Source organism: Natrix helvetica (genome assembly GCF_964273705.1).
Source record: "Natrix helvetica genome assembly, chromosome: 1".
Classification (NCBI taxonomy): domain Eukaryota; kingdom Metazoa; phylum Chordata; class Lepidosauria; order Squamata; family Natricidae; genus Natrix; species Natrix helvetica.
Genome location: NC_138548.1, coordinates 155,649,398 through 155,676,101, shown reverse-complemented (window position 1 = coordinate 155,676,101; position 26,704 = coordinate 155,649,398). Strand labels below are relative to the sequence as shown.

At 37.6% G+C, this 26,704-nt stretch overlaps 1 protein-coding gene across 20 annotated transcripts in view; it reads left to right on the top strand.

The window, feature by feature from the left end:
• The window catches only part of BAZ2B (bromodomain adjacent to zinc finger domain 2B), a 234,611-nt gene extending 209,232 nt beyond the window's left edge, over positions 1-25,379 (top strand). For 12 of the 20 annotated variants that reach the window (XM_081936054.1, XM_081936047.1, XM_081936043.1 and 9 more), the window contains 9 exons: positions 2,164-2,443; positions 2,798-2,953; positions 3,823-3,983; positions 6,541-6,851; positions 7,264-7,399; positions 8,753-8,899; positions 11,331-11,596; positions 14,237-14,380; positions 23,873-25,379. In XM_081936054.1, coding sequence (XP_081792180.1) covers positions 2,164-2,443; positions 2,798-2,953; positions 3,823-3,983; positions 6,541-6,851; positions 7,264-7,399; positions 8,753-8,899; positions 11,331-11,596; positions 14,237-14,380; positions 23,873-24,026 — 1,755 coding nt within the window. In that variant the 3' untranslated portion in view covers positions 24,027-25,379. The remainder of the gene's footprint in view (positions 1-2,163; positions 2,444-2,797; positions 2,954-3,822; positions 3,984-6,540; positions 6,852-7,263; positions 7,400-8,752; positions 8,900-11,330; positions 11,597-14,236; positions 14,381-23,872) is intronic. The other 8 variants (XM_081936044.1, XM_081936050.1, XM_081936048.1 and 5 more) reach the window with 3 other exon arrangements.
• Positions 25,380-26,704: the final 1,325 nt, after the last annotated feature.

The following is a 26,704-nucleotide window of genomic DNA, read 5'->3' as shown; positions in this document are numbered from 1 at the left end:
TACCATTTGTTGTAAAGGAAGAAAGTTAATTTCTAGTTGTGGGCATATGAGTGTGAAGACCTTTCGGGTCTGGTTGGGTAGGATGGGTGATGCAGGGAATCATAAGGAGGAAAGGAATTGATTTAATCATCACTCTCCTTTTCTCTCTCCAGCTTCTGATTGGAATCTCTTCAAAATTCAATCCAGTGGTTGAGTTCATACATTGTACTAAGCCCTAATATGATTTGTTTTGGCTAATGGAATATTTGAAATCATTCTAGCTGAGCCAATCATTTGTATAGTTTGTAAAGCAACTATTTGTCAATTGAGCCACTGTGACTTTTTCAGTGATCCGTACAAACTATGGCTTAGTATATAGAGTGTGAACTCAGTTATGGATATTTGGTATTTCTCTATGCAGAGTTAGTATAAGTGAAACTTTACTGTAATATCCAAATCTAGACACTTGTGTAAAAAAAAAACCCTCAATTTTATAAAAACTATCCCAGGGGAGGGAGTTTGTCTTATTTCTGAATATCCATTCAATCTGAAAATACATTATACGCAGTAATTCCCATTATTTGTGTAATTATGTAAATTAATACAAATTGTGTAAATACCATGCCTTGTTTCAGATGCTACCTTAGTTCAAGGGTGTGGCAATTGGGACAGAAATGTCCATTACATCTAAAGTTTGTTAAATGTAGTTATCTGCTGGTACCTTTGGTGTACGTACTGTTTTCCTTACAAACTATTTAGAGTGGCGGAGATGGGATCCCTGCTAACCTCTTTAAATTAGTTATTTACACAATGTCCTGTTTCATCTTAGTAAACGTTGTCTCCAAGAAGATGCAACCATGCCAGCAAATTTCTGCCATCCCTCAGAAAGCATTACTGTGCATGCAAGCTCTATTCACTTCTGAAAAGATTTTGAAAAAGAAAAAAAGCTATTTGTTAATTTCCCTATTATAAGCAATGAGGACATATGAAACATATGCTAGAAAATGTGTGTTTTCTAAATAAAGCAAGGGAACACGTTGGATACAAAATGGTGCCTGAGGCAATCTGAGTTGAAAAAGACCACAATATTTTCTGAAGAAGAATTTTTTTTTTTTGCATGTCAATAACTGTACTATGTGAAAGCATAATTTTTGTGATATTTTAAAGTGATACTGCTAATTATTGAGCTAAGTCCATTCTTTGAAACCCATCAATTGTGGCGGGAGGGGATACCTTTTCCCATCTTTCCAGGACTGTCTTCCTTAATGCTTGTGACTTTTGATTATGAATTCAAGTATAACACATCAGATCAACCCATTAATCGCTTTCTCTTTCTACCACCTTCCTTCTCCCTTACTTTCACTTAATTGCTGCTGTTGCCATGTACCACTGCAAATGGCTATGTTATTTCCCTATTTCCTTTCTTCCCTGTCCTATCTCAAAACATCTTTCTGGAAAATGCGTATCATAGTTCTATTCCCAAAACAGATGCTGTCTGTTCCATGCACAGGATGGGCCATTTATGGAACTCTTGGCATATGCTTGTTATTATTAGTCAATAGTTTTTTTTTAATCCCATCTGTTCTCTGAGAGCCGATAATGGCATATGCTGGCAGCTCTAAGAAATAAGATGGGCTAAAAAAGAATGACTAATGTAAGGATCATATCGGTGAGTGGTGCTACAATCAAGTGGGGATTTATACCTGGATCTGTCTGCTCTATCTTAATCAGTACACCATACTGGGGCTCGGTGTTTATTGATTTGGAATTATTGCAAGTTCATCTTCTTACTAAAAATCTGTACTGATTTTTACTATATGAAGAGGGGCCAGCCTATTCTCCAAAGCACCTGAAGGCAGGGCAAGAAGCAATGGATGAAAACTAATGAAGGAGAGAAGCAACCTAGAACTAAGGAGAATTTTCCTAAGTTAGAATAATTAATCATTGGAACAACTTCCCTCCAGAATTGTGGGTGCTCCAACACTGAAAGTTTTAAAGAAGAGATTGGATAGCCATTTGTCTGAAGTGGTGTAGGGTTCCCTGCCTAGGCAGGGGGTTGGACTAGAAGACCTCCAAGGTCCCTAACAACGCTGTTATTCTGATTGCAATTTCCTACATGGAGCTGTTATATAACAAATAGTTATAACTATTCAAATTGGGGTTGTTGTTGTTGTTTTTGGATAGCAGATGAAGACTGGATTGCCTGTAATGGGACTTCAGTTCTGTGGATGGCCTACTGGCGTTATGAGTTCAAATCATTCGTTTTCATCCCCACTGCCTAGTATGGGGTCCGGCCTAGGACTGTCAGAGGGCAACGGTAGCTCTTTCTTAACACCCAGTGTTCCGACAAGTAAAAGCGAATCGCCAGGGCCACAGGCTGAGAAACAAACTTCTGTACCTTCTTCGGTTCTTATGGAAGTAGCCAAACCAGCTGATTATCCTAGTCCAAAGCCTATCCCAGAAGGTCAGTACCATTTTATTCTTTTTATAAGTGTTTCTAACTAATTCTAACGGAATCCTAGTTCTGTTCTTCTAGTTAGAGACTAGGACTTTCTAAAATGACCCAGTGTTTGTTTGTGGCAGACCATTGATTTGTGTGTGTGTGTGTGTGTGTGTTTTTAAGAAAAGAGGTTTTCTGTGGCAGCAGCAACAATGCAATGGCAATAACAGCAAGGATCTCAGCTATACTGTAGTTTTCCCTGAGATCATATATATCCGTGTCTTTTAATGTTAAGAGAACTAGGTTTTTGGGGTACCATTTCCCATATAGAATGTTTGTGTCTTTTAAATCTTTCTTTGTCTCCATATTTTGATTCAGAAATGCAGTTTGGCTGGTGGAGAATTATTGATCCAGAGGACCTAAAAGCTTTGGTTAAAGTGTTGCATCTCAGGGGAATTAGAGAAAAGGCCTTACAGAAGCAAATTCAAAAGCATATGGATTATATTACTCTAGCTTGCCTCAAGAATAAAGATGGTATGTAATTTAAATAAGGAAAAAACTCCAGTGGTATAATGAAAAGTAGATCTTCTAAGATACCTTTCTAATAGCTCAGATGGCACAGAAGCAACATTAAGTCTAGGTAACCTATTAATTATGAAATGGCTAATGGACATTTTTCTTTAATTTAAAAAAAAACACATTAGAATATAACTATGCTAGATCAAGTCAAAGCCCATCTTAGTCCAGCATTTTGTTTCCCACAACGGCCAACTTGGTGTGTTGACAAGCAGAGATAATTTCTCTTTCCTGCCATATTATCCTGCAGCTGGTATTTGGAGGCATGCTACTCAACCCAGAGAATAACAGTGGGCCTCCAAGACTAACAGCCGTTGAGACTGATCTCAATTTTTCCAGTTCCCTTTTAAAGCCGTCCAAGTTAGTGGCCATCACCATGTTAGGTGGTAATGAATTCCACATGTTATATTATGCTGTTGTGAGGAAATACTTCCTTTCCTTTGTTCTAATCTCCTTCCAATTATTCTTCCATGACTTCCTGGCTATAGTGTTTTGAGAAAGAAGAAAAACTTGTCCTGATTGAGTTCCTCGATGCTATGCATAAGTTTATAAAGCTTTCTTATCTCCATTCTCTCATCATTTTACTGAGCTATAAAGTTTCTAGAACATTCTAACCTATTAAATTCAACTGAAAAGCAAAATACACTACGCATCTATAGATTGGTATACAAGTATATGTCTATAGAAATAATTCAATAGACATATACTTGGATTAATTGTGACCTCTTGTATTGATAAAATGATTGTTGCCCTTGACCTCTTTGTTACTACAAAACACTTGATCTGAAAGTTATACTAAAATAGCCTAATCTAATTTCTAAATACAGCTGCAATTATTGAAGTAAATGAAAATGATGAAAACCAAGTAACGCGAGATATTGTAGAAAATTGGTCCATAGAAGAGCAAGCCATGGATACGGATATTGCTATTCTTCAGCAGGTAGAGGATTTAGAGAGAAGAGTGGCATCAGCTAGTTTGCAGATCAAGGTAAAATGTATTTCAGTAAAATCTGTATTTAGTAATTATTGGCTAAAGTGCTAATTCAAATTTACGAAGAGTAGATTTTCTAGAGTTAAGGATTATTCTCAGTAATAAAAGAAATCAAAAGATTTTGAAGGATGTATTAACGCTATCTGGGATGAAATGATTTCATCTTTTCTTATGGAGTGGACTTTATTTTTATGGTTGGTTAAATGTTCAGAGGAAAAACTAGGAGATGGGATTTTAAAAATATAACTCTTTTCATGAACCAAGACACCAAACTAGACACCTTGAGTTCTAGTCCCCACTTTAGGCATGAAAGCCAGCTAAAGATCTGGGGCCATGCTCTCCCTCTCACAGCCCAATCTACCTCACAGGGTTGTTGTTGGGGAGAAAATAGGAGGAGGAAGAAACATTAGGTATGTTAATATTGAGCTATTTATTAAAAAATAATAAAGGTGGGATAAAAATAAGTCAGTAAATAAATATTACGGAGGAAACATGACCATCGTAGATCTGCAAGTCCTCAGCATCATGTAGTAGAATTTAATGCAATATTATAATATTATTATAATATTATTATTACCTGCAGAATCGCGTTCTGCCCCACACATCCCTACGACCCATTCGCTCGCACAGAGAGGGACTTCTCCGGGTGCCGTCCTCCAGAGAGTGTCAGAGGGCGGCGCCCAGGAGTAGGGCCTTCTCTGTGATGGGCCCTACCCTTTGGAATGACCTCCCCCCAGATATTAGGACAACTGACCTCCGCTCCTTCCGCACGAAACTTAAGACCCACCTGTTCTGACTAGCCAGCCTGGCTTAATTTAGAGCTTCTCCACCTCTTGGGCATTTTTAATTTTTTAATTTTAATTTTTAACTTTAATTATTATTGGGGTTTTTAATTGCTTTAAACTATTGTAATTTATTTATTTATTGTTCCACCTCCTCCATATTGTATTGTTTGACCGCTGCTGATGTACGTCGCCCCGAGTCCCTTGGGGGAGAGGGGGCGACTAAGAAGTTAAAATAATAAATAAATAAATAAATAAATAAATAAATAAATAAATAAATAAATAAATAAATAAATAAATAAATAAATAAATATTAAATTCAAAATAAAACCTCTCTGGGATCATACTTCAAATTTGCATGCTTCAGGAAAATTTGCATGCTTGAGTGTAGATTTAGGCTTTTTTGTCAGGTTTTGGAGTGATGGAGACCAATAGCATCTATTTTTTCTTTTAGATTTTAGTTTTATCTTTACTAATATATCGCAAACAGCATCTCTCCCCTGTGTGTATGGAAAAATTGCTACACAAGCAGTGCAACTTTGAGCAGTTTATTTTCTGTCTTGTATGTCATCCACATATCTCCAAAATGGCTGCTGCCACTGAGGACATAGCTTGCAGCAAAAGCAAGTTCTCCCCTATGTGAACATTCGAGTTCCCACGGCGGAGGAAGAGCTTGAGGGAGGTCAGCAGCCCACCATGCAACTGCCCTCCTATCTGCCAATGGGACTCTAGGCGCCCCTGGATCCTTCTCTGTATGCCAAAGACAACAGGGACTCACCCAGCAGCCAAGCTTTTCCTTTGCTTTTGATTCTAGCAAAAATAACAATCTCCCGGATCAATACTCCTATCAGTAATCCCTGCTGCTGTCTTGTTTTAGTGATCTTGCTCTAACCTCCATGTTGCTGGACAGCAAAGAGATAGCTATGTTCCCCAACAAGTACAGAGGTAAAAGCAGGGATCCTGCTTCAAGAGATGGAGGAAAAACTCCTCTTTTTGCATTTCATTTTTCCGAAAGTAGCAGCTGCATAGCAATCACTGCCCCCACCCTCATATGCAGGCAGCAAATTTGCCCGCCTTGTTTTCAAAGTGCAGCAAAAAAAGATTACTGTGGAGACACAATTTTCTCTTTTCATCCCCTCTTGAGGATGGGGGCGGGGGAAACACATTATCATGCAAGTGGGAAAAGAGCCTTTGATTTTCCATGCAAACCGAATAGTAAGTTCCGCTGACGAAGAGCACAAAGCCTAGTAGCTCTTTGATTCCACTTACGTTCCCCATTAGTCATGATGATCAACATGTGACTTCTGGCATCTTTTAAAATTTGGGGGGGGGGGAAATAAACATATGTAAATATTTGCATTTTGTTTTCTTGGGGAATTAACAAAATGTGCAATATGAAAGTGTTACGTAACACATATAATTAATGCGAATTAACCTTGTTACTGTGAGTCATCAGAAATGATTACAGGGTTTAAAAAAAAAACAAATTAAAAATCTGAAACTGGGATTTGTGCCAGTTGCATATTTCCCACAATTGCAGATTATTTTTTCCTCCCAAAAATGTAACATGAAAACTCTGATTTAAAAATCAATGTGTGTGGTTGTCTTCGGTAGTATAGGGAAGGGGGAGGAAATCAGCTCTTTTGACTTTTTGGGAACTTCTGGAAAGAGATGCCCAGTTTAGGGAGGTAAACAAACGATCCCTCCATTGTCCAAACTGAAATGGTTAACGGCGCCAAACACAATGTGCACAATTTTGTATTGAAATGTAGGGTTGGATGTGCCCTGAACCGGAATCGGAAAGGGAAGACTTGGTATATTATGAGCATAAATCAATCACTCCATTGCACAAGAAGCGTGATGGTGATTGTGTTGTTGGAGAAGAAAGCAGTAGCAGTACTCTAGAACGGAAGAGCGACAACCCTCTAGATATAGCTGTAACCAGACTCGCTGACTTGGAGCGGAACATAGAGCGAAGGTATCTGAAGAGCCCCTTAAGTACCACCATTCAGATCAAACTGGATAATGTGGGCACAGTTACTGTCCCTGCTCCTGCACCATCCGTTAGTGGTGATGGTGACGGGTAGGTTATTGAGATTAACTTGAAAAATTATTGTGCTTCTTTGCTAATTGGAGCCTATTTTTTCCTATTGTGTGTTTATCTATGTATCTTCTCGTATGTCTCTGATCCATATGGACTGCATTTTTTTATGCATGGTGCTGTGCAAAGATTTATTTTATTTTATTTTATTTTATTTATTTTTCTGTTACGTATGTTAATCCTGCAAAGTTATCTTATGGTTGTGATTGAGCTTTGAGGCACGTAGCCACAGTCTGTGCACTACATCAAATTTAGTTGCTTAAGCCTTTATTACTCTTACTGGCTGCGTATGCTTTTGTCATTGCTTGGCTTTCAATGTGACGATGATTGTTCCACGTTCAGAAACTGATGAAAATGGATGTGACCTGCTTAATTTCTCTATATTTCAATGCAGAATGGAAGAGGATATTGCTCCAGGGCTAAGGGTATGGAGAAGGGCATTGTCAGAAGCTCGCAGTGCTGCACAGGTAGCTCTGTGCATTCAGCAGTTACAGAAAACAATAGCATGGGAAAAATCTATTATGAAAGTTGTAAGTGTTATGAACTGATTTTTACCTATCCTATTTTCCTCCTTTCCAGATACCTAAGTTGAAAGCATTGTCGCTGCATCCCAAAATGACAATCAAATGGCACTTTTACGCGGATCAGATACATTTTTGAAAAAGAAAAATAAAGGGCCCTCCTGTAGCCCAATTCAGTATTTTGAACTTCCACATGTCAAATAGCCTTTCTGCTGGCATATTTTGAATTTCAGGGAGTTTCTCTGCCTCTCCCTGGGAGGGGTCTCGATGCAAATTAATCAAGTGACGCCTTCTGCGTTGCCATAATGGGGGTTCTGGGTCAAAAACTGCAATTAAAGGCTTTTTCAGAAAGATGAGATGCAAAGTACATGCTTTAAAGAGGTGCATGGCTTCTTTGCATGCCTACCCAATACAAGGGTATGTGCAGATTGGATGCTGTACAGCAAAGAAGCTGAAATGTCCCATTTCCGCATAGAAGTAACAAATTAACAAGCACCGCTATGTTTATTGCATATTCATAAGTGGCATGCAAATGCATGTAAGAGATTTTGCATGAATCCTGGGCATCAGATTTCTGAAAAATAAAGCTTTTTATGCTGTAGTAATCAATGGGAAAAAGTACTAACAAACAGTGAGTGTGTCACTCTCAAAATAACTCTCTCTTTTTTTCCACTAGTGATTGTGATATGTATGTTTCCAGCACATTATATTAATCTAGTTTGCACCGGAATGATTTTCCATTAACATTGGAAATATTATCATTTTATAGGGTGTTTCTTCACTAAAAATTAGGGACTAAAGCATTTCCTTCCGAACTTTAGGTATTGCTTATGTCATAAAAGCAAATACATGTTGGAATGAATATTATATAGATTGTCATTAATAGTCTTTAAAAATGAGTTGTGACCCCTATTTAGCTCTTGGGCTTGGACTGTCCATACCAAATTTACATCCTTCTTAATCAGCAAGTAGTAAGCTCAACATTATCCACACACCTTTCCTGATTTAATACTTTCTCTATGTAGCATTAGTAGAGCATCATATTTTTATTTGAATTCCAAATTATCACGAATTGAAACACAAATATGGCACAATTGCAAATACAAAATATACAATAATTGGGAATCAATTTTCAAAATGCCTTCGTAATTCCTCCCTAATTGAGTTGGTTGGGAATTTTGGCTTAGATATAAGATCTCTAAATTCAATAAAATTAAGGAGGTGGAAGTCATTATTTGACTGACTATGTCTTTATTTCTCTACTTCTGCTGTAAGTGCAATGGTCCATTAATTGAGTCTTCATAGCATGCTGGTTATCATGTTCCAGTGGAAGATAACTGAAATAATTTCTCTGTATTTTAGTACTGCCAAATATGTCGAAAAGGAGATAATGAGGAACTACTGCTTCTCTGTGATGGCTGTGATAAAGGCTGCCATACATACTGCCATCGGCCCAAGATCAGTACTATTCCAGATGGTGACTGGTTTTGTCCTGCCTGCATAGCAAAGGTAATATGAATTGGAGATAAATCTGTATATTTTTTCCCTCAGCTGACTGCCATCTGATTATTATGCCTAAACTACAAGACACAATAGTTTGCAATTTATAAATTAATATATTGATTACTCATAGATGTCTCTGACGTACAAGAGGATTCACCTCTATGACATTAAGCCAGTCTAATACATGGAAATGTAGAAGTTTATTAATGAAAGACTAGAACAAGCATGGCCTGCTCCAGGCACTGCATGGATCAGGATGGCTTTCTACAAGTTGAAACTTTATAGCAGCTCTATTGAGTCCTTGATTCCTTCTGGCTAGAGGATCCATGTGTGATTGCTTCCAGTGGTTAGGGTCCCTGCTAGCTAGCCTCAGGTGGCTCCTTAATGTACCTAGGACCACCAGAAGATAAAGTGGCAGCCCCCAGTGCTCCAGGAGCACTGGAGGCTGATGAGGATGAATAATGGATGGTAGCGAACATTCTTGACGGGGTGCGGTTGTCTGGGAAGGAGCAGGTCTGCAACGTTTGGTTCTGCTGGACTCAGCTATTGCTTAGATTGGGAGGTGAAGGCCATAGCCAAGGCAAGCTTTGCCCAGTTTCATCAGTTGAGACAGTTGCAGCCCTATGCAGAGTAAGAAGACAGTAACTTATGTCTGGGTCACCTCTCATTTGGTCTACTGCAATGTTCATGGGAGTTATTTTTGAAGATGGTATAGAAGTTTCAGTTGGTCAGAATGCAGCCAGCTGCAGGATACTGACATGAGCACATTATAGCTGTGCTTTGGTTCCTTCACTCGTTTCCTATGAGCTTGCGAATGGAAATCAAAGTGTTGGTATTGGCCTTTATAGCCCTACATGACTTGGCAACACAATGCAGCTTAGGGCATGTCAAATATTTCAACTTTCAATTTCCAGACATTAGGGGAGCTCAAAAGTTGTGGCATGCCTTGGGGATTGTAAAGATATTTTGGTTGCTTTAATATAATTTAGATGTGTTTGGTAAGAAACTACATAAATATAAAAACTTTTTAACATTTTCTTTGTTTCACGCCTTCCCCCTTCCGTTTTGATCCTTCTAACTGAAACATCATTGGAGAATCTGCTTGTAGTTCCCCACATATGTGAAACAAAGGAGTAGTGGTTAGATCTATGGTTAGATGTTTATAGGCATGACCTTTCTGTGATTGCGCTTACACTTGGAGTAGCTTTCTACAAGGAAATGTTATCTACCTCTACTTGATTTCTGTATATTGTTAAAAACAAAATTATTTTGAAGAGTCTTGATGGTATGAGTTGGTGTCATTAGAGCATGTAATGGTTTTAGGCATATTGCAATTTGACTTCACTTAGTGTTTCTTAACCTCCCCCTTTTCAGGGCAATTTCTTTTGCAGCACTCATCCTTTATGATCAAGAAAATATTGAACCAGTGAGTTTATTCTTTCATATCTAAGTAAAAGAAGTTAAAACTCAACTAAACTGCAACACAATCCTAAAATACATACTTTTCTTTAATGCTCCATCGTTTAATTAAATTTCTAGCCTTGATGTCAAACCGATTGAATAATATAGGATAATCAGAATAGTTAAAATGATTAATTTGAAAATGGAGAAAAGGAAGTCTCATCAAATCTATTGAACTCTAGACTTGCCCTGAATTTAAGAAAGCACATTTCAGTAATTTCCAAAAATCAAGTTATTGATTGTGGCATCCAAAAATTATATATGTAATCTCCATGTATTTCTGAACATCACATTTGAACCTTTCTTCCTCTATAGTGTATAAGTGGAAAGCACAATCACAAGCATAGAAAAGAGGATCATTGTCCTGGTGCTTCACTGATTGTTATTCCAAAAGCTCTTTGGAAAGGTATCAGGGGTTCCTGTGAGATAGAGGAGTTGCACAAGTGCCTATTAAAAATTGGCTTTCCATTGCAGCTGGTTCCAAATATACGGTATCTATTTCCAACTTACCAAGGAGAGGATTATTGTGTGTACAGGACCGGTAGTGGGATGAGTGGCCTTCACAAAACCTCTTATTAACCTCAACTTAAATTTAGTAGGATCAGCACTACGGTCAGCACTTCATGTACCTGGAAATTTTGGATTGGAAGAGTAGAAACGTTCCTTGTTACAAATTCATCTCCAGTGCTGTTCTTTCATCCGCATGGTTATATCGTCATGTGCCATGTTCTCACAGCATACAAGCTTTAGCCGTGAAGCAAACTGCTGTCCTGAAAGCATCTGTTTCATAACTTTTTAAAGACATTTTTAGGAAGGTTGTGCACAACCTTAACTCCTTTTTGTGTGCTTAGCTTGTGGCCCTCTTCAGATGAAAGCAATATTGACAAAGCCACAGTGATAGGTATGGACCAGGTTTGCTAACAGAAATAAGTACATGTTTGCTCTGCTCTTATTGGGTTTTTTTCTTCCGATACAGGCAAGTGGTCAAACTTTGAAAGTTAAAAAAAATCAGATGAAAGGGAAAAAAAGTAATGAACACAAGAAAAGCAAGAAATTCCCTCCAGGGGTAGAAATGGACGATGAGGACTCAGCATCTGTAAGCAGCTCTGTTAAAAGGGGGAAAACGGAGTCCAAAAAGAGAAAAATCGAAGACAGCATTTCTGTTAGTCCATCAAAACAGGAAACACTCTCCCCTGTGAAGAAAATGAAACGTGATGAATCCAAGGACTTGGCTTTATGCAGGTATTGCTGAGTGTATTAATTTTAGATTTTATCTGAAAACAAACAGAAACACTCAAATGTGACAGGAGCTGTTTAAAATTGAGCCTGCCCTAATCTCATGCAAAGGAAAGATCTGACAGGCCCCAACCTAACAGCAAAACAGATGAATGGAATGAAACTCCACTTCTACTTTCCCTGCCTTGCTTCCTCACCTTGCTTCCTCCTTTCTGTTTTATTTCATGACTTTTATTGTCTTATCAATGTATAAAATACAAATAAAAATAGGAAATTGAGGGAAGGAAAAAGAGAGGATGAAGAAAATATGATGTACAAGGGAAGAAAGAAAAAAGCATTGACTTCTGACTCTTTTTAGACAATACAAGATAACAACAGTACAGCTTCAAATTTTTACATTTACACATTAATAAATAACTAGTCCTTTCTATAACAACAAATCTATCTAATCAGCAAAACCACAATTGAAGTTTCATTTTTTTTCATCACAAGCACAAAATGCAGAAGTGATATCCAAATAAAAAAACATAATGAAATATATTATCCTCTTTGAACAATCAATTTAACCATTTCTGCTTTATCTTCCTTGCTGTGGAAGTAATATGTATTTCTGTTTGCACTTAATAATCTTTATAAACCATCACCATTTATATTAACAACATTTACTGTATTCTTTCAGATTCTTTAACCTTGAAGGGAAAATACTTTTTTTCATCCATTTTAAAACATTAAACTGTTCTTTAAAAACATTTCTAAAATCAAAACATTCTAATACATCTTTTTTAAAAATTTCCTCTTCCTCTTATATTTAGAGTTCACTTCAGACCAATAAAATTTCAACTAACTCCAATTATCTCATAAAATTTAGATCACTCCCTTCAAGCTACCCTTTTGGAATGTTTTTTTCTTCGTATACATCCTTTTAAAAATTCTAAACTTTTCTTTAAGCTAACTTTTTAACTTTCTCTTAGCATAGATGCTTTCAAATACCCTTTCAATAATATTTTACAAACTTTAAGAATTACTTTAGCATTATATATTAAAAATACATTTTCAAACTTTAAATTAAGACTTTCTTTCATTTACAAATATCAGATCGATAAAATCCATCCTAATTCCAATTGATTCATTAAGTTTAAGACACTCTTTCCAGCTTGTCTTCATGCAATAAAATCTCCTTCTCTGCAATGTTTGTCAAGTAGTTATAAGCTTCTCTTTTTCTCAAGGATTTCTCAACCTTGTTAATGTTCATGAGGAAAAAGTCGTTTAAAAAAGTCCTAAAACTTAATGAGTCAATTGAAATTAGGATGGATTTTTATCGATCTGATATTTGTAATTGAAAGAAAGTCCTTTTAAAAGTTGCAGGTTTTCTTGGAGCTCTTTTTTCAATTGTATTGGGAGGTTTATATTTAAAACATTATAATAAAAATTGGTGTAAGTTTTTTATTCCAAAATTGCAATCGATTTCTCTGCATTGTCAGCTACTTGTGAAATTGGCTCAGTGGTTTAGTAACTTTCTACATATATTTGCATCTCTGAAGTAGTTTGAGAAGTTTTTTTAACATCCTTGGAACATAACTGATCTATGAAGTGATGGATTTCATTTAAAGATTTTTCAAATACATAATTTGCTCCTCCATCTTCTTAACTTCCTCTTTAGTCAAAGAGTGGCTTTTTTGTAAGTCACTTAAGAATTGCTGGCCAATCAGGAATCATAAAAATTGGAAAGTTTTAGCCACCCATAGCAAAGCAGACCAAGCTACAGATTATTAAAAATAATGAACCCCAACTTTCTGCCCTTATATTTCTCCATCGGTTTGGCTTTTTTTCAAGATACTCCCCACTTCTTTATTTTAGCTTGCCCTCAGCAGCCTTCTTCCTTGTTGTTTAATAATGAAGAAATCCCCAAAATGGCACAGAGCTTCAAAAAGGAGCACGAGGCGGTGGCTAAAGAGAGCCCCCTTTATCTTAATAAATAGTCCTTAAAATGATTAAAAAATGAAAGGCACAATTTACTGTCCATTTGAAAAATAAATTCCAAAGCACTTGCTTCTTCAACAAGGAACTCTTTGCAACCCCTCCCCCTCAGTTTTTGGCAGCTCCTGAAGCTACTTGCAAACCTTTGCTGTATCAGAGGATCTTATGGTATAATTCTCGGACTTTTCCCTAATCCAGGAGAGTCATATAAACTAAAGGAACGCCAGTTCCTCCTGTTGGTAAATTGAAAAAGCCACAATCCAGGACCTTCAGAGATCCTTCCCTGGATGTGTCATCAGTTGCTCATCTTTTAGTTACCTAATCTCCCTTCTGTTGTCAAAACTTGACTGAGAGAAACAGGTTTTGATGCAAATTGCAGAAAGTTGGGCAGAATTCAGTGCCTCTTATTCACGTGGCGATTTTGGTCTCTCATATCTATACAGCTTCTACAGTATCGTTTCTTCCAATTTTGGTTTTTACCATTGCTCTCTGTCCCAAATATTTTCTAAAGATTCCTCTCTGCATCAAATGAGTTTAATTGTAACTAATCCCTTAATAAATGTGTTGCTTTTTAATGTGCCCTTTGACTTCTTTTATTGATACTAATTGCAACATGAGGTGCAAAATAGTTGAGAACTGACTTGCGACTTTCTTTCTAAATATTGCTAGTGTGCTCCTGTCTGAATTGGAAACTCATGAAGATGCCTGGCCTTTCCTACTTCCTGTAAATTTGAAACATGTTCCTGGTTATAGGAAAGTTATTAAAAAACCGATGGATTTTTCTACAATTCGAGAGAAGCTGAATAGTGGACAGTAAGTAAAAATCAGAGGAACCACAGAAAAGAAAAATGTGAAACTTTAAATCCACTTTGATTAATTAAAACCCAGGTAGTGTCTGATGTCTAATATTTTAGGTGCTAGAATAACATAATGGTGAACAGTCAGGGCTGGCAAGGTGAGTAAGTATGTAGTATTTATTTATTTATTTATTTATTTATTTATTTATTTATTTATTTATTTATTTATTCATTCATTCATTCATTCATTCATTCATTCATTCATTCATTTATTTATTTATTTATTTATTTATCCAACTTATATGCCGCACCCTCTCCACCAAGGGACTCGGGGCGGCGTACAATTTATTACACAACAAATAAATAACAAATAACAAGTACTAGTACGTAGTTACACTGGAGATTGAAGCTTTTGTTGTTTCCTTGGGCTTTGTGTATCAGACTATTATCCAGTAAGGAACTACATTGCATTTGCTAGCTTCTGCAAGCATCTAAAGTGCAATGAGTATGTTACACACTGGGGGGGGGGGGGTACTTATTCTTACCTGTTCTGAAATAGCTGTTGCAAGATGTATCTGAGGTCAAACTCTGTTTTGAGGTGGGAAAATCAATTCATTGGCTGAATTTCAAAGGGAAATTCACTATTGATGACTTCAAGAGGCAGACATGGACTCGATATTGTGTAATTATGTATTAGATCTTAGGACCACCATCAAAGAACATTTACACAGAGTCAGGAAAAATGGTCTAATGGAAGAAGTACAGAATGTGTTATACTGTTATATTATGTGTTATATTATTATGCTTTGGAAGGACATGGCATAGTGCTTGGGGCTTAATGGAGGACCAGCAGCAGGAGGAAAAGAGGCAACAAGTATATGCATGTATCCAGAATGCATATATATGCATTTTTTTTATAAAAAGAAAAAGAAAAAAAGCTTTGCTGGATCACATCAAAGCCCACATAGTCAGGTATGCAGCAGTCAGCTAAACGCCTCTGGAAAGTCAAAAACATAATAGGTATCGTTCCACTTATGCTTTATAATGTTTCATATTAGAACAATATAGCCATTGAAAGTCTTGTCCTGCATGAATTATTCAAAACCAATCAATTAATTTACCTCGCAATACAAGTAGCAACAGTTACTATAAATCACCACATGATGAATTTTCTGCTTTTACCATTCACATTTAAATAAAATCAGAATATTTTTGCATTCTCTTTTCAATCTCTTCTGATTTATGCTGATATTCATGGTTCTAAAACGATACAGAGCACATTTTAGTAGTATTGTGAGCTCAAAGATCAGTCTGTGTTCATCTTCAAGTTAAGAAATAGCTGAGAGTGGAGGTGGGTTGTTGTTGTTGTTTTTTTGCCAATGGGCAGTTTTACATCCTTTATATCTGAACTTGTATCAATCTACATTTGTCAGTTTGCAAATCAAAAAAAGCCTCTTCTGTGAGTGGCAATATGAAGCAAAATGGTAAAAATGGAAATACAGTAGTGAGCACACCTGGCTACAGCATTTCCATGGTATTATAGTCATACATCTTCATTCAGAAGAACAATTATGGTGGCATGGCAGCTGGGTGGCAGGGCAACAGTTTTTCACCCAGAGGCCCTTCTGAATGTGGTTGGGCGCTTGGTGTCCATTATGCTAAACCTGCAGTTCAGTAGCCCTTCTCAAAAGTGTCTTGGGGGAAGAGTATGTGAAGATCAATAATAAGCAATCTTACACCAATACCAGGACATTAGAAGCATTCTAAAAAGCTTTTAAACTTCATTGAAGAGACGGAGTGAGGCAGGAAGATTGATTAGAAATAGCAATAAGGCCCTTGTTTCAGGTTGAAATTAAATACTGAATTTGAACGCAATTGAAGATCGGCAAGGGGTGAGGAAGTACATGTGTCCACACACACACATAGGCTGAAAATAATTCACCCACTTTTTCTTTTTTTGATAACGATGTTGAACAAAGGACAAATGTGCACGGCGTTTTATGCGGCATTGTTTTGGTTTCATGGAAACTACCAGTAGGTGGAGTCTGCTCGTGGTGGATTAAAAAGACTTCTGAAAAGACCTAACTAATTCTGGTTTCAAATTCTAACACTAGAAATGAGATACTATTTAACAAGAGTTTGTTTGTTTGTTTGTTTGTTTGTTTTATTAAAAGAGTTTTTTTATTTTTAAACAAACATAAACAGACAAAACAAGACAGAAACATAAAACCATCTTCCATTACGAACAGTGTTGATTGATTACAAGTTTTTTGTGCATTCTTTCCGTAGTCGTCACTTATCATTTATATGAAATCACGTATTATCAAATCAAATATATTTAAAGATCTTATTATTATGTCTCATTTGTTTGACTATCACTATTATATCTTCATTTTAAACGAGATATAGTAGATACTGGGTTCATTTATATTATAACAACTCATAACATTATCCTAAATGTCTTCAATAATAAAATCTTTTTATATTATATTCTATATCGTTCTATTATTTTTATATTTACAACATTTCTGATATCTTTCATTTCTATGTTTTTTTATCTAACTGCTGATAAAATAAGTCCCATATCCTATAAAATTGTTTATATTCTTGTTCTCTAATTTCAAATATTAATTTACTCATTTCAGCACATTCCATTATTTTGTGAATAGCTTCCTCCTGCGTTGGTATTTTCTCATTTTTCCCATTTTTAGCAAATACAATTCTAGCTGCTGTTAACACATTTACAATCAAATATTTTAGTTCTCTATTGTATGTTTCTGGTATAATTCCCAATAAGAAAATCTCTGGTTTAAAGTCTATATGTTTTTGTATCATTTTTTCCAACCAATTAGTCCAATATCTTTTAGCTTATGTGCAAGTCCACCACATGTGGTAATATGAGCCCAGTATCTAATGGCATTTTCAACACTTTTCCAATTTATTCTTGAACATTCTTGCTATTATCGTCGGGGATAAATGCCACCTGAAAACATCTTATACAAATTTTCTTTATATGCTGTTGACATTGTCATTTTATAATTTTGAGACCACAATTCCTGCCAATTCTCTAAATCAATTCCAAATCCAAAAATTTCCCCCCAAGCAATCATAGATTCTTTAACTTGTTCTTCTTCTAGCTTGACCTCTAACAGATATCCATATAGTTTTTAATACCTTTTCATCAGTGCCTGTCAAAATTTTATCTAAGTCAGTCATTTATCATGGAAACCTTCCATTTTAAGATCTTTATCATATCTAGAATGTATTTGCGCAGATGAAAGCCAGTTCATCTTTATACCTTGCTGTTCCAGTTCTTGCATAGATTTAAGTTCACCCTTTGCATTCAATATTTCACCATATCTAACTGTTTGTTCTTTTTTGTATGTTATTGGATATGAAAATGCTTCAAAAGTTGATAATCAGACTGGAATTTTTAAATAATGTTGCCTTTTAATCTTCTCCCAATTTAACAACAAAACCTCACATATATACTGTCTTCTAAAATAGTTCCCTTATACCATAAGAAAGCGTGCCATCCCAACAACAAATCATGTCCTTCTACAGTCAGTAATCTAGAATTTCTTAATGTTATCCACTCCTTGACCAACATCAAACTTGTTGCCTGGTAGTATATATCCCAATTTGGTAGGCCAAATCCTCCTCTTGTTCTAGCATCTTGTAACAATTTTAGTTTTATTCTTGCTTTCTTTCCGTGCCAAATATACTTCAACACTATACTTATTTAATTCATCAAATTATTCTTTCCCTAATCTAATTGGAATTGTCTGGAACAAATACAGTGGGGCAAAAAAGTATTTAGTCAACCATCAATTGTGCAAGTTCTCCCACTTAAAAAGATGAGAGAGGCCTGTAATTGGCATCATAGGTAGACCTCAACTATGAGATACAAAATGTAAAAAAAGACCAAACAATCACATTGGCTGATTTGGAAAGAATTTATTTGCAAATTATGGTGGAAAATAAGTATTTGGTCACCTACAAACAAGCAAGATTTCTGGCTCTCACAGACCTGTACCTTCTTCTTTAGGAGGCTCCTCTGTCCTGCACTCATTACCTGTATCAATGGCATCTGTTTGAACTTGTCATCAGTATAAAAGACACCTGTCCACAACCTCAAACAGTCACACTCCAAACTCCACTATAGTGAAGACCAAAGAGCTGTCTAAGGACACCAGAAACAAAATTGTAGACCTGCACCAGGCTGGGAAGACTGAATCTGCAATAGGCAAGCAGCTTGGTGTGAACAAATCAACTGTGGGAGCAATAATTAGAAAATGGAAGACATACAAGACCACTGATAATCTCCCTCGATCTGGGGCTCCATGCAAGATCTCACCCCATGGGGTCAAAATGATCCCAAGAACGGTGAGCAAAAATCCCAGGATCACACGGGGGGACCTAGTGAATGACCTGCAGAGAGCTGGGACCAACGTAACAAAGGCTACCATCAGTAACACACTACGCCGCCAGGGACTCAGATCCTGCAGTGCCAGATGTGTCCCCCTGCTTAAGCCAGTCCATGTCCGGGCCCATCTGAAGTTTGCTAGAGAGCATTTGGATGATCCAGAAGAGGATTGGGAGAATGTCATATGGTCGGATGAAACCAAAATAGAACTGTTTGGTAGAAACACAACTCGTCGTGTTTGGAGGAGAGGGAATGCTGAGTTGCATCCAAAGAACACCATACCTACTGTGAAGCATGGGGGTGGCAACATCATGCTTTGGGGCGGTTTCTCTGCAAAGGGACTAGGACAACTGATCCATGTACAGGACAGAATGAATGGGGCCATGTATCGTGGGATTTTGAGTGCAAACCTCCTTCCATCAGCAAGGGCATTGAAGATGAAACGTGGCTGGGTCTTTCAACATGACAATGATTCCAAACATATCGCCCGGGCAACGAAGGAGTGGCTTCGTAAGAAGCATTTCAAGGTCCTGGAGTGGCCTAGCCAGTCTCCAGATCTCAACCCCATAGAAAATCTTTGGAGGGAGTTGAAAGTCCGTGTTGCCCAGTGACAGCCCCAAAACATCACTGTTCTAGAGGAGATCTGCATGGATGAATGGGCCAACATACCAGCAACAGTGTGTGCCAACCTTGTGAAGACTTACAGAAAACGTTTGACCTCTGTCATTGCCAACAAAGGATATATAACAAAATATTGAGATGAACTTTTGATATTGACCAAATACTTATTTTCCAGCATAATTTGCAAATAAATTCTTTCCAAATCAGCCAATGTGATTGTTTGCGGGGGTTTTTACATTTTGTCTCTCATAGTTGAGGTCTACCTATGATGCCAATTACAGGCCTCTTTCATCTTTTTAAGTGGGAGAACTTGCACAATTGGTCGCTGACTAAATACTTTTTTGCCCCACTGTATAGAATTCTGGGTAATATATTCATTTTGATTGTATATATTCTTCCTATTATTGATAGTTGTAGATTTTCCTATCTTGACAAATCTGTCGCGATCTGCTGTTTAAATTAATGTTCTCTTTAAGTGTACTGCATCTTGCTGTCAAGTATAACCCCAAATACTTGACCTTGTTTGTGACTTGAATCTTCAAAGCTTTCGCCAATTCTTCCTTTTGTCTTAATAGCATATTCTTCGTCAAAATTTTCATTTTCTCTTTATTTATTTTCAAACCTGCTTTTTTCCCCATATTCCTCTATTTTTTATTTAGGTGGAGTTTTTAGTGGATCCTCTAAGATGAAGACCAGGTCATCTACAAATGCTTGCAGTTTAAATTCTTCCTTTTTTATTTTCATTCCTTTTATGTCTTCTCTGATTTTTCTGTTTAAAACTTCTAGTGTTAGGACAAATAACAAAGGGGATAATGGACAACCTTGTCTTGTTTGTTTGTTTATCAAATTTATATGCCGCTCATCTTGCAGTGCCACTGTGATTGGATCTAAAAAGGGAGAAGCATATAAGACCAAGTTTGAAGTAGATCCTGAGTTCTAGTCCTACCTCACAAGGTTGTTGTGGGGGAAATAGGAGGAGGAAAGTGTATTATATATGTTAGCCATCACCTTGAGTTATTTGTAAAATAATAAAGATGGGATACAAATAAATAAATAAAAATATTGCTATGGGGAAAGAAAGCAATCTGAAACACACTTGAAATTTCAGAAATTGAGCTGGAAGGAAGGTCATGCTGGGCAGTGACACAGCACAGATTAGTGCCTTTACAAGCATACTTGTGAGTATGATAGTGAGAGAGATAGTATGTACGTGGATTTTATGAGTACTCTTTTAGTTCCTTTTAAAACAACTCAAGTTTTAATTTATTTTAAATTATGCAGTGTTTTCAGAGTCAGTTTGGTACAGTAGTAAAAGATATTAGACTAGTCCCGCCTTGGGCATGAACCCTGTTGGATGACCTTAGCTCTGTCACTCACTCTCAGCCCTAGGAAGGAGCAGGCAAGGGCAAACGTCTTCTGAAAAACCTTGCCAAGAAACCTGCAGGGACTTGTTCAGAGAATCAGACATGATTTAATGGGGGGGGGGGATAATATCTGTGTATCCATTGTATTCCCCCCTAGAGCAGAGTTTGGTTTCTACCAGTTCGGACTTGTTTGTTTGTTTGTTTTATTGGATTTATATGCTGCCCTTCTCCCAAAGGACTCAGGGCGATGTACAGCATTAAAAAACACATATTACAAAACTTAAAAGAAAATTAGAAACATTCCAAGAAACAAACCGAATTAATATAACACTAACATTTTAAAAATTGGATAAAATTAACAGGCCAGGCCGGCTTGCTGGAAAAGCCAAATTTTTAGGGCGCATCGGAAGGACCGGAGGTCGGGGATTATGCGAAGCTTCGGGGGCAGCTCATTCGAGAGGGAAGGCGCTCCCACAGAGAAGGCTCTCCCTCTGGGGGTCGCTAGCCGACACTGTCTGGCCGACGGCACCCTGAGGAGGCCAACTCTGTGGGATTGCACTGGATGGTGGGAGGCTACTGGTGGCAGTAGATGGTCTCGCAGGTACCCTGGGTCTAAGCCATGGAGCACTTTAAAGGTCATAATTAGTACCTTGAATCGCACCCGGAAAACAACCAGCAACCAGTGCAAGCCGCCTAAAAGGGGTGTAACATGGGAGCACCTAGGTACCCCTATGATAACCCGCGCAGCCGCATTCTGGACCAGCTGAAGCCTCCGGGTGCTCTTCAAGGGCAGCCCCATGTAGAGAGCGTTGCAGTAGTCCAGGCGAGAAAGGACGAGGGCATGAGTGACTGTGCATAGAGCATCCTGATCCAGGAAGGGGCGCAACTGATGTACCAGGCGAACCTGGTAAAAGCCCCCCCTGGTCACGGCCGTCAGGTGTTCTTCTAAACTAAGCCGGGTGGCCAGGAGGACTCCCAGATTGCGGGCCCTCTCTGAAGGGGCTAAAATTTCCCCCCCATCATCAAAGATGGAACAAGATGCACAAATCGGGATGATGGAAACCACAGCCACTCAGTCTTGGAGGGATTGAGCTTGAGCCTGTTCCTCCCCATCCAGATCCGCACAGCCTCCAGGCATCGGGACATCATGTCGAGGGCATCGTTTGGGTGGTTTGGGGTGGAGATGAAAAGTTGGGTGTCATCAGCATATTGATGATACCGTATCCCAAAACCACAGATGATCTTGCGCAGTGGTTTCATATATATGTTGAACAGGAGGGGTGAGAGAACCGACCCTTGGGGCACCTCACAAGTGACGCGCCTCGGGGTCGATCCCTGCCCTCCAGTCAACACAAACTGCGACCGATCTGACAGGTAGGAGGAAAACAGTGCCCCCCACTCCCAACCCTCCGAGTCGTCGCAGTAGGACACTATGGTCGATGGTATCGAAAGCCACTGAGAGATCTAATAGGACCAGGACAGAGGAGCAGCCCCTGTTCCAGGCCCGCCAGAGATCATCGACCAACGCGACCAATGCTGTCTCCGTGCTGTACCCGGGCCTGAAACCCGACTGAAACGGATCCAGGTAGACAGCTTCATCCAGGTACTAGGGAAGCTGACGTGCTACTGCACTCTTGACAACCTTTGCTACAAAGCGAAGGTTGGAGACCGGACGATAGTTGGCTAAAGAAACTGGGTCCAGGGAAGGCTTCTTAAGGAGGGGCCTCACCACCGCCTCCTTCAAGGCGGTGGGAAAGAACCCCTCTCTCAATGAAGCGTTGGTAATCACCTGGAGCACTGAGTCTCCCCATAATCCTGTCCATGCCCTCGGGGGTCACAGGGTCAAACTCATCCCAGATTGTCTCCACAAGATTAATCCCCGTCGACTCGCCCAAATCTACCCAATCAGAGTCCAAGCCTGTCCGGATCTGAGCGATTTTATCTTGCAGCTACTGAACAAATTCTTCAGCCCTACCCTGTCCAACTTGGCCGGACACGTGCCCAAACCGATTCTATCTTTGGTGGCGCCATCTTGATTTTCTGCACATGCACAGAACAATCTTCATTGAAAAAATGTACTTTTTAAACCTTTTTTAATGTTGTATGCATGCACAGATCTTTTAAGGGGCAAATTGTAGGTGTAATTTATGCCGGCAGGAACCCACCCCTGTCCTTAAGTTTTCTTATGAGTGTCTGTTTGGAAGTCAGGCCATTCTATGAGACTGATTTACTCCAATAAATATGAAGTGGACTGCAGCTAAAATTTATACTTTTGGAACACATTCATAGTTTTGAAATGTTGTAAGCTTATGTCTTTCATTTGTTTGATCATGCCACATCTATTAACTATTTATTGATGCTATTAATGAGACCAAGTGGAGGTACAGGCAGGCCTCTACTTATGAGCACAATTGACCCCAACATTTCTGTTGTAAAGTGAGACATTTGTTAAATGAGTTTTGCCCCATTTTAAGACCTTTCTTGCCACAGTTGTAAAGTGAATTACTGCAGTTGACAAGTCAGTAACAGGGTTGTTAAGTAAATCTGGCTTCCCCACTGACTTTGTCAGAAGATCACAAAAGGTGATCGCGCGACCATGTGATCCAGCCGCCGTCGTAAGAATGAACCAGTTTGCAAGCTTCTGAATTTTGATCACATGATCATGGGGATGCTACAAAGGTTGTAAGTGTGAAAAATGCTCATAAGTCACCTTTTTCAGTGCCATTGTAACTTTGAATGGTTACTAAATGAACTGTATAAATCTTTTCAGAGGCATTTTTAAATGAATATGATTCTATATAAGATCAGGACAGATAAACCTGAGAAGGCTTGCCTGTGTAGTTGCTATGAGTGGCTCCTCACTTAATGGCGTAGGGTCAAATATATTATTCTACAAAGTATGTTACCATTGTAATAATATTGTATTAAAATTAGATTTTATTGCTTACATAGAAATGTGTAATGGTTAGCTTTGGTAGAATCTGCTGATTTACAGCATCGTCTGATTTTAAGCAAAATTTATCCTTAGCAGGCATTTTGTTTTTGTTTTTCTGTTTTAACTCCACATAAAAATAATGCTATGTTTGTTTGTTTCTAGATATCCTAATCTTGAGGCTTTTGCTATAGATGTCAGGCTTGTGTTTGACAACTGTGAAACATTTAATGAAGATGATTCTGACATTGGTCGGGCTGGCCACAACATGAGAAAACATTTTGAAAAAAAATGGACAGAGATTTTCAAAGTGAGCTGAAGTGATCACAGTCCAACATGTTTTCTTTTCTTAAATGAGGACAAAATAAGACCAGCAATGTGAAGTGTATTTACATTAAAGTACAAGGCACATGCATCATAACTAATGACTGTTTTATTTTTCCTTAAGGGATCACGGGGAGTAGTGCTAATTCTTAAGGTTTCACTCCTTCAGTAACCATGGCCCTTGGTTCTTGGTTTGTGTGTTTTATCAAACTCTTTTAGGTAGAACAGGGAAGCACACCCAAATAATTTAAATGTAAGGGGTGTCATAGTGCAATAGCAATTTAAAATATATCAAAACGCACTGAATATTCAACCACCAGAGCTCTAGTTGGGGAAAAAAGTTGTATTTCCCCTTTCAATAAATATCTATTTTTCATTTTTTTTACTTTGTAGTTTATTTTTAGTAAATGTATTTAATTTTATGAATTATTTATGATTAAATAGCATCCAGACTCTTCGTTTTCTGTGAAAAGGAAGAATTAAGAAAATAAAATAAAATAAAATTGCTTTAAATGTTGAAAATAAAACAAGGAATGTTTTAAAATTTAAAAAAACAAAACAAAACAAAGCCAAGTAAAACTGTTTACACTGATGTGCTGTAAAAAGCACGAAAAATTAAACTTTACTGTAGAGTTACAAGTACATTTATATATATGTTGCTGCATCACTTGTGTAGTTAAATTGTATTTCAAAACAGTGAAGAAAAAAAATGAAACATATGTATATACTGTTCATTATTGTTTATATTAAGTCTTGTTTTAAATATGTATGATGTGTACATATTGTTTGCAGACATTGTTTATGCCTTAGAAAGGACTGTAGCATTTTATTTTAGTTTTAAGGTAATTACAGCTATATGGCTTGTACAGTAAGTATCCTCTACCAACACTGTGGAGTCTCCTTAATCTTTGTAGTGCCTGCCTTTAAAACAGGGTGTAGGGGATATTAGTTTTCCATTTTTCTATTTTGTTATATAATTTCAAGCCACCAGGGCCTCAAATTTGAGTATAATCATTTGTATCCATGTGGAATAAAAATGTGACAATTTCTTACGCACACAGTATTTTTTCATAAAAACATTTCCCTCCATTTGCCTTGCCACAGAAACAACAAAAAAAAAGAAAAAAAAGAAAAAAAATTGTAACCACTGTGTTTTATCTACTGTGTGTTGTGGTGGCCTGTTGGAGGCAGATAGATCAGACTTTTTTTTGTACCTATGTAAGAGTACTTGAAGTTTCATTTAAAACAAAATGTTGTGGAAAAGGTAGCATTCTTCTTTTTTTTTTTTAGGAGTGTTATTTTTCACTAGTATGTGTGGCACGGATACAATAAAAGACTGTTTTGCAAACCAGTTTTTTCTCAGTTATTTTAATTCTATGTTGTTCAAACACACTTTAAGAAACCTGACATTATTAGCAACATTTTTTTTCCTTGAAATTATGAATGGAAAATGTACTATATAAAATGTTTGAGGACAAAACTTATCTTTCTGGGAACAAAACACTTTGGAACATGCTAGGAACTTATCTTTTTCCTATTTGAATAAACCAGAATATCTTGAGTCTTTCCTGGAACATTCAGTCCCCATCATATGCTGCCTTTTATACACTATTGTTTTTGTAAAAGAGGAGGAGAATCAGAGCCACGGCTAATGGCCAGATTGCTTTGGATATACATTCAATCTGGTGTTAAACCAAAATCTATTATTTCTGGAATGACATCTTTATAGCTACCTGGAGTTATGAAAGCTATGGAAACTACCTGAAGCTGCATAAATATCATGGTAAAAGTACTGCAAACAGACCTTGTGTTTAAGAATAATATATGTTCTATTATACCCAATGCTTTCCCAACTCCTTTTTTCTACCCAGTATAATAGAGGTTTCCTGAAATTATCATTGATGCAACAGGAGGAAAATGATCTACAGCAGTTCTAGCCTGACATTGTTGATTTATTACGCATGGTAGGAAAACCATAGGGCTTTATATTCAGAAGGCTCAGGCCCACTCGTACTCTTCCTAAAACTTGTCTTGTTTCAGGATAACTGATGTCTCACATCTATGGAGAATACCAACACTAGATCTTAACATCTATTTGACATTGTGCTGCTATTTGAAACTCAACATACTTTTATATTTACTTGATTTATACTTTGTTTTTCTGGTCCGGCAAACACTCAAGATGACAATTGGTGGTGGTGGTGGGAAATATTTTGTGAGTGAGTAAGAATGAGCAAAGGGACAACTTCCTCCAAAATACATTTCATAACCTGGAAATCACCCAGGAGGACTTACCCCATATGACTATGAGAGCTCTGTCAGTGGGAGTTTCTTGAAAGGGATCTCTTCCATACATTGGCTAAGCCAGGCATGTTCAAAACAGGAAAAGTGGTCCTTAACACTTCAGAATTTAAAAGGTCAGTATCAATACTATAAATGGCAACCAGTTCAGATCTTTTCAGTACCTGCTGCTTTTCCAACCAATTGGAAAATAAATACTTTTCAGAGGAAGCTTGTCCTAAGAATTTGTGAGATTTTTTCTGGAGTATTTTGATAGACGTGGCCATTTTCTACCCAAACTGGATACAGTCTTCTGGTCTTCACTGTTGTAATTGCACTCACTCAAAATGCAAATCACCTTTGTCTACTTAGTAGTAAAGCTCATGGTATAGT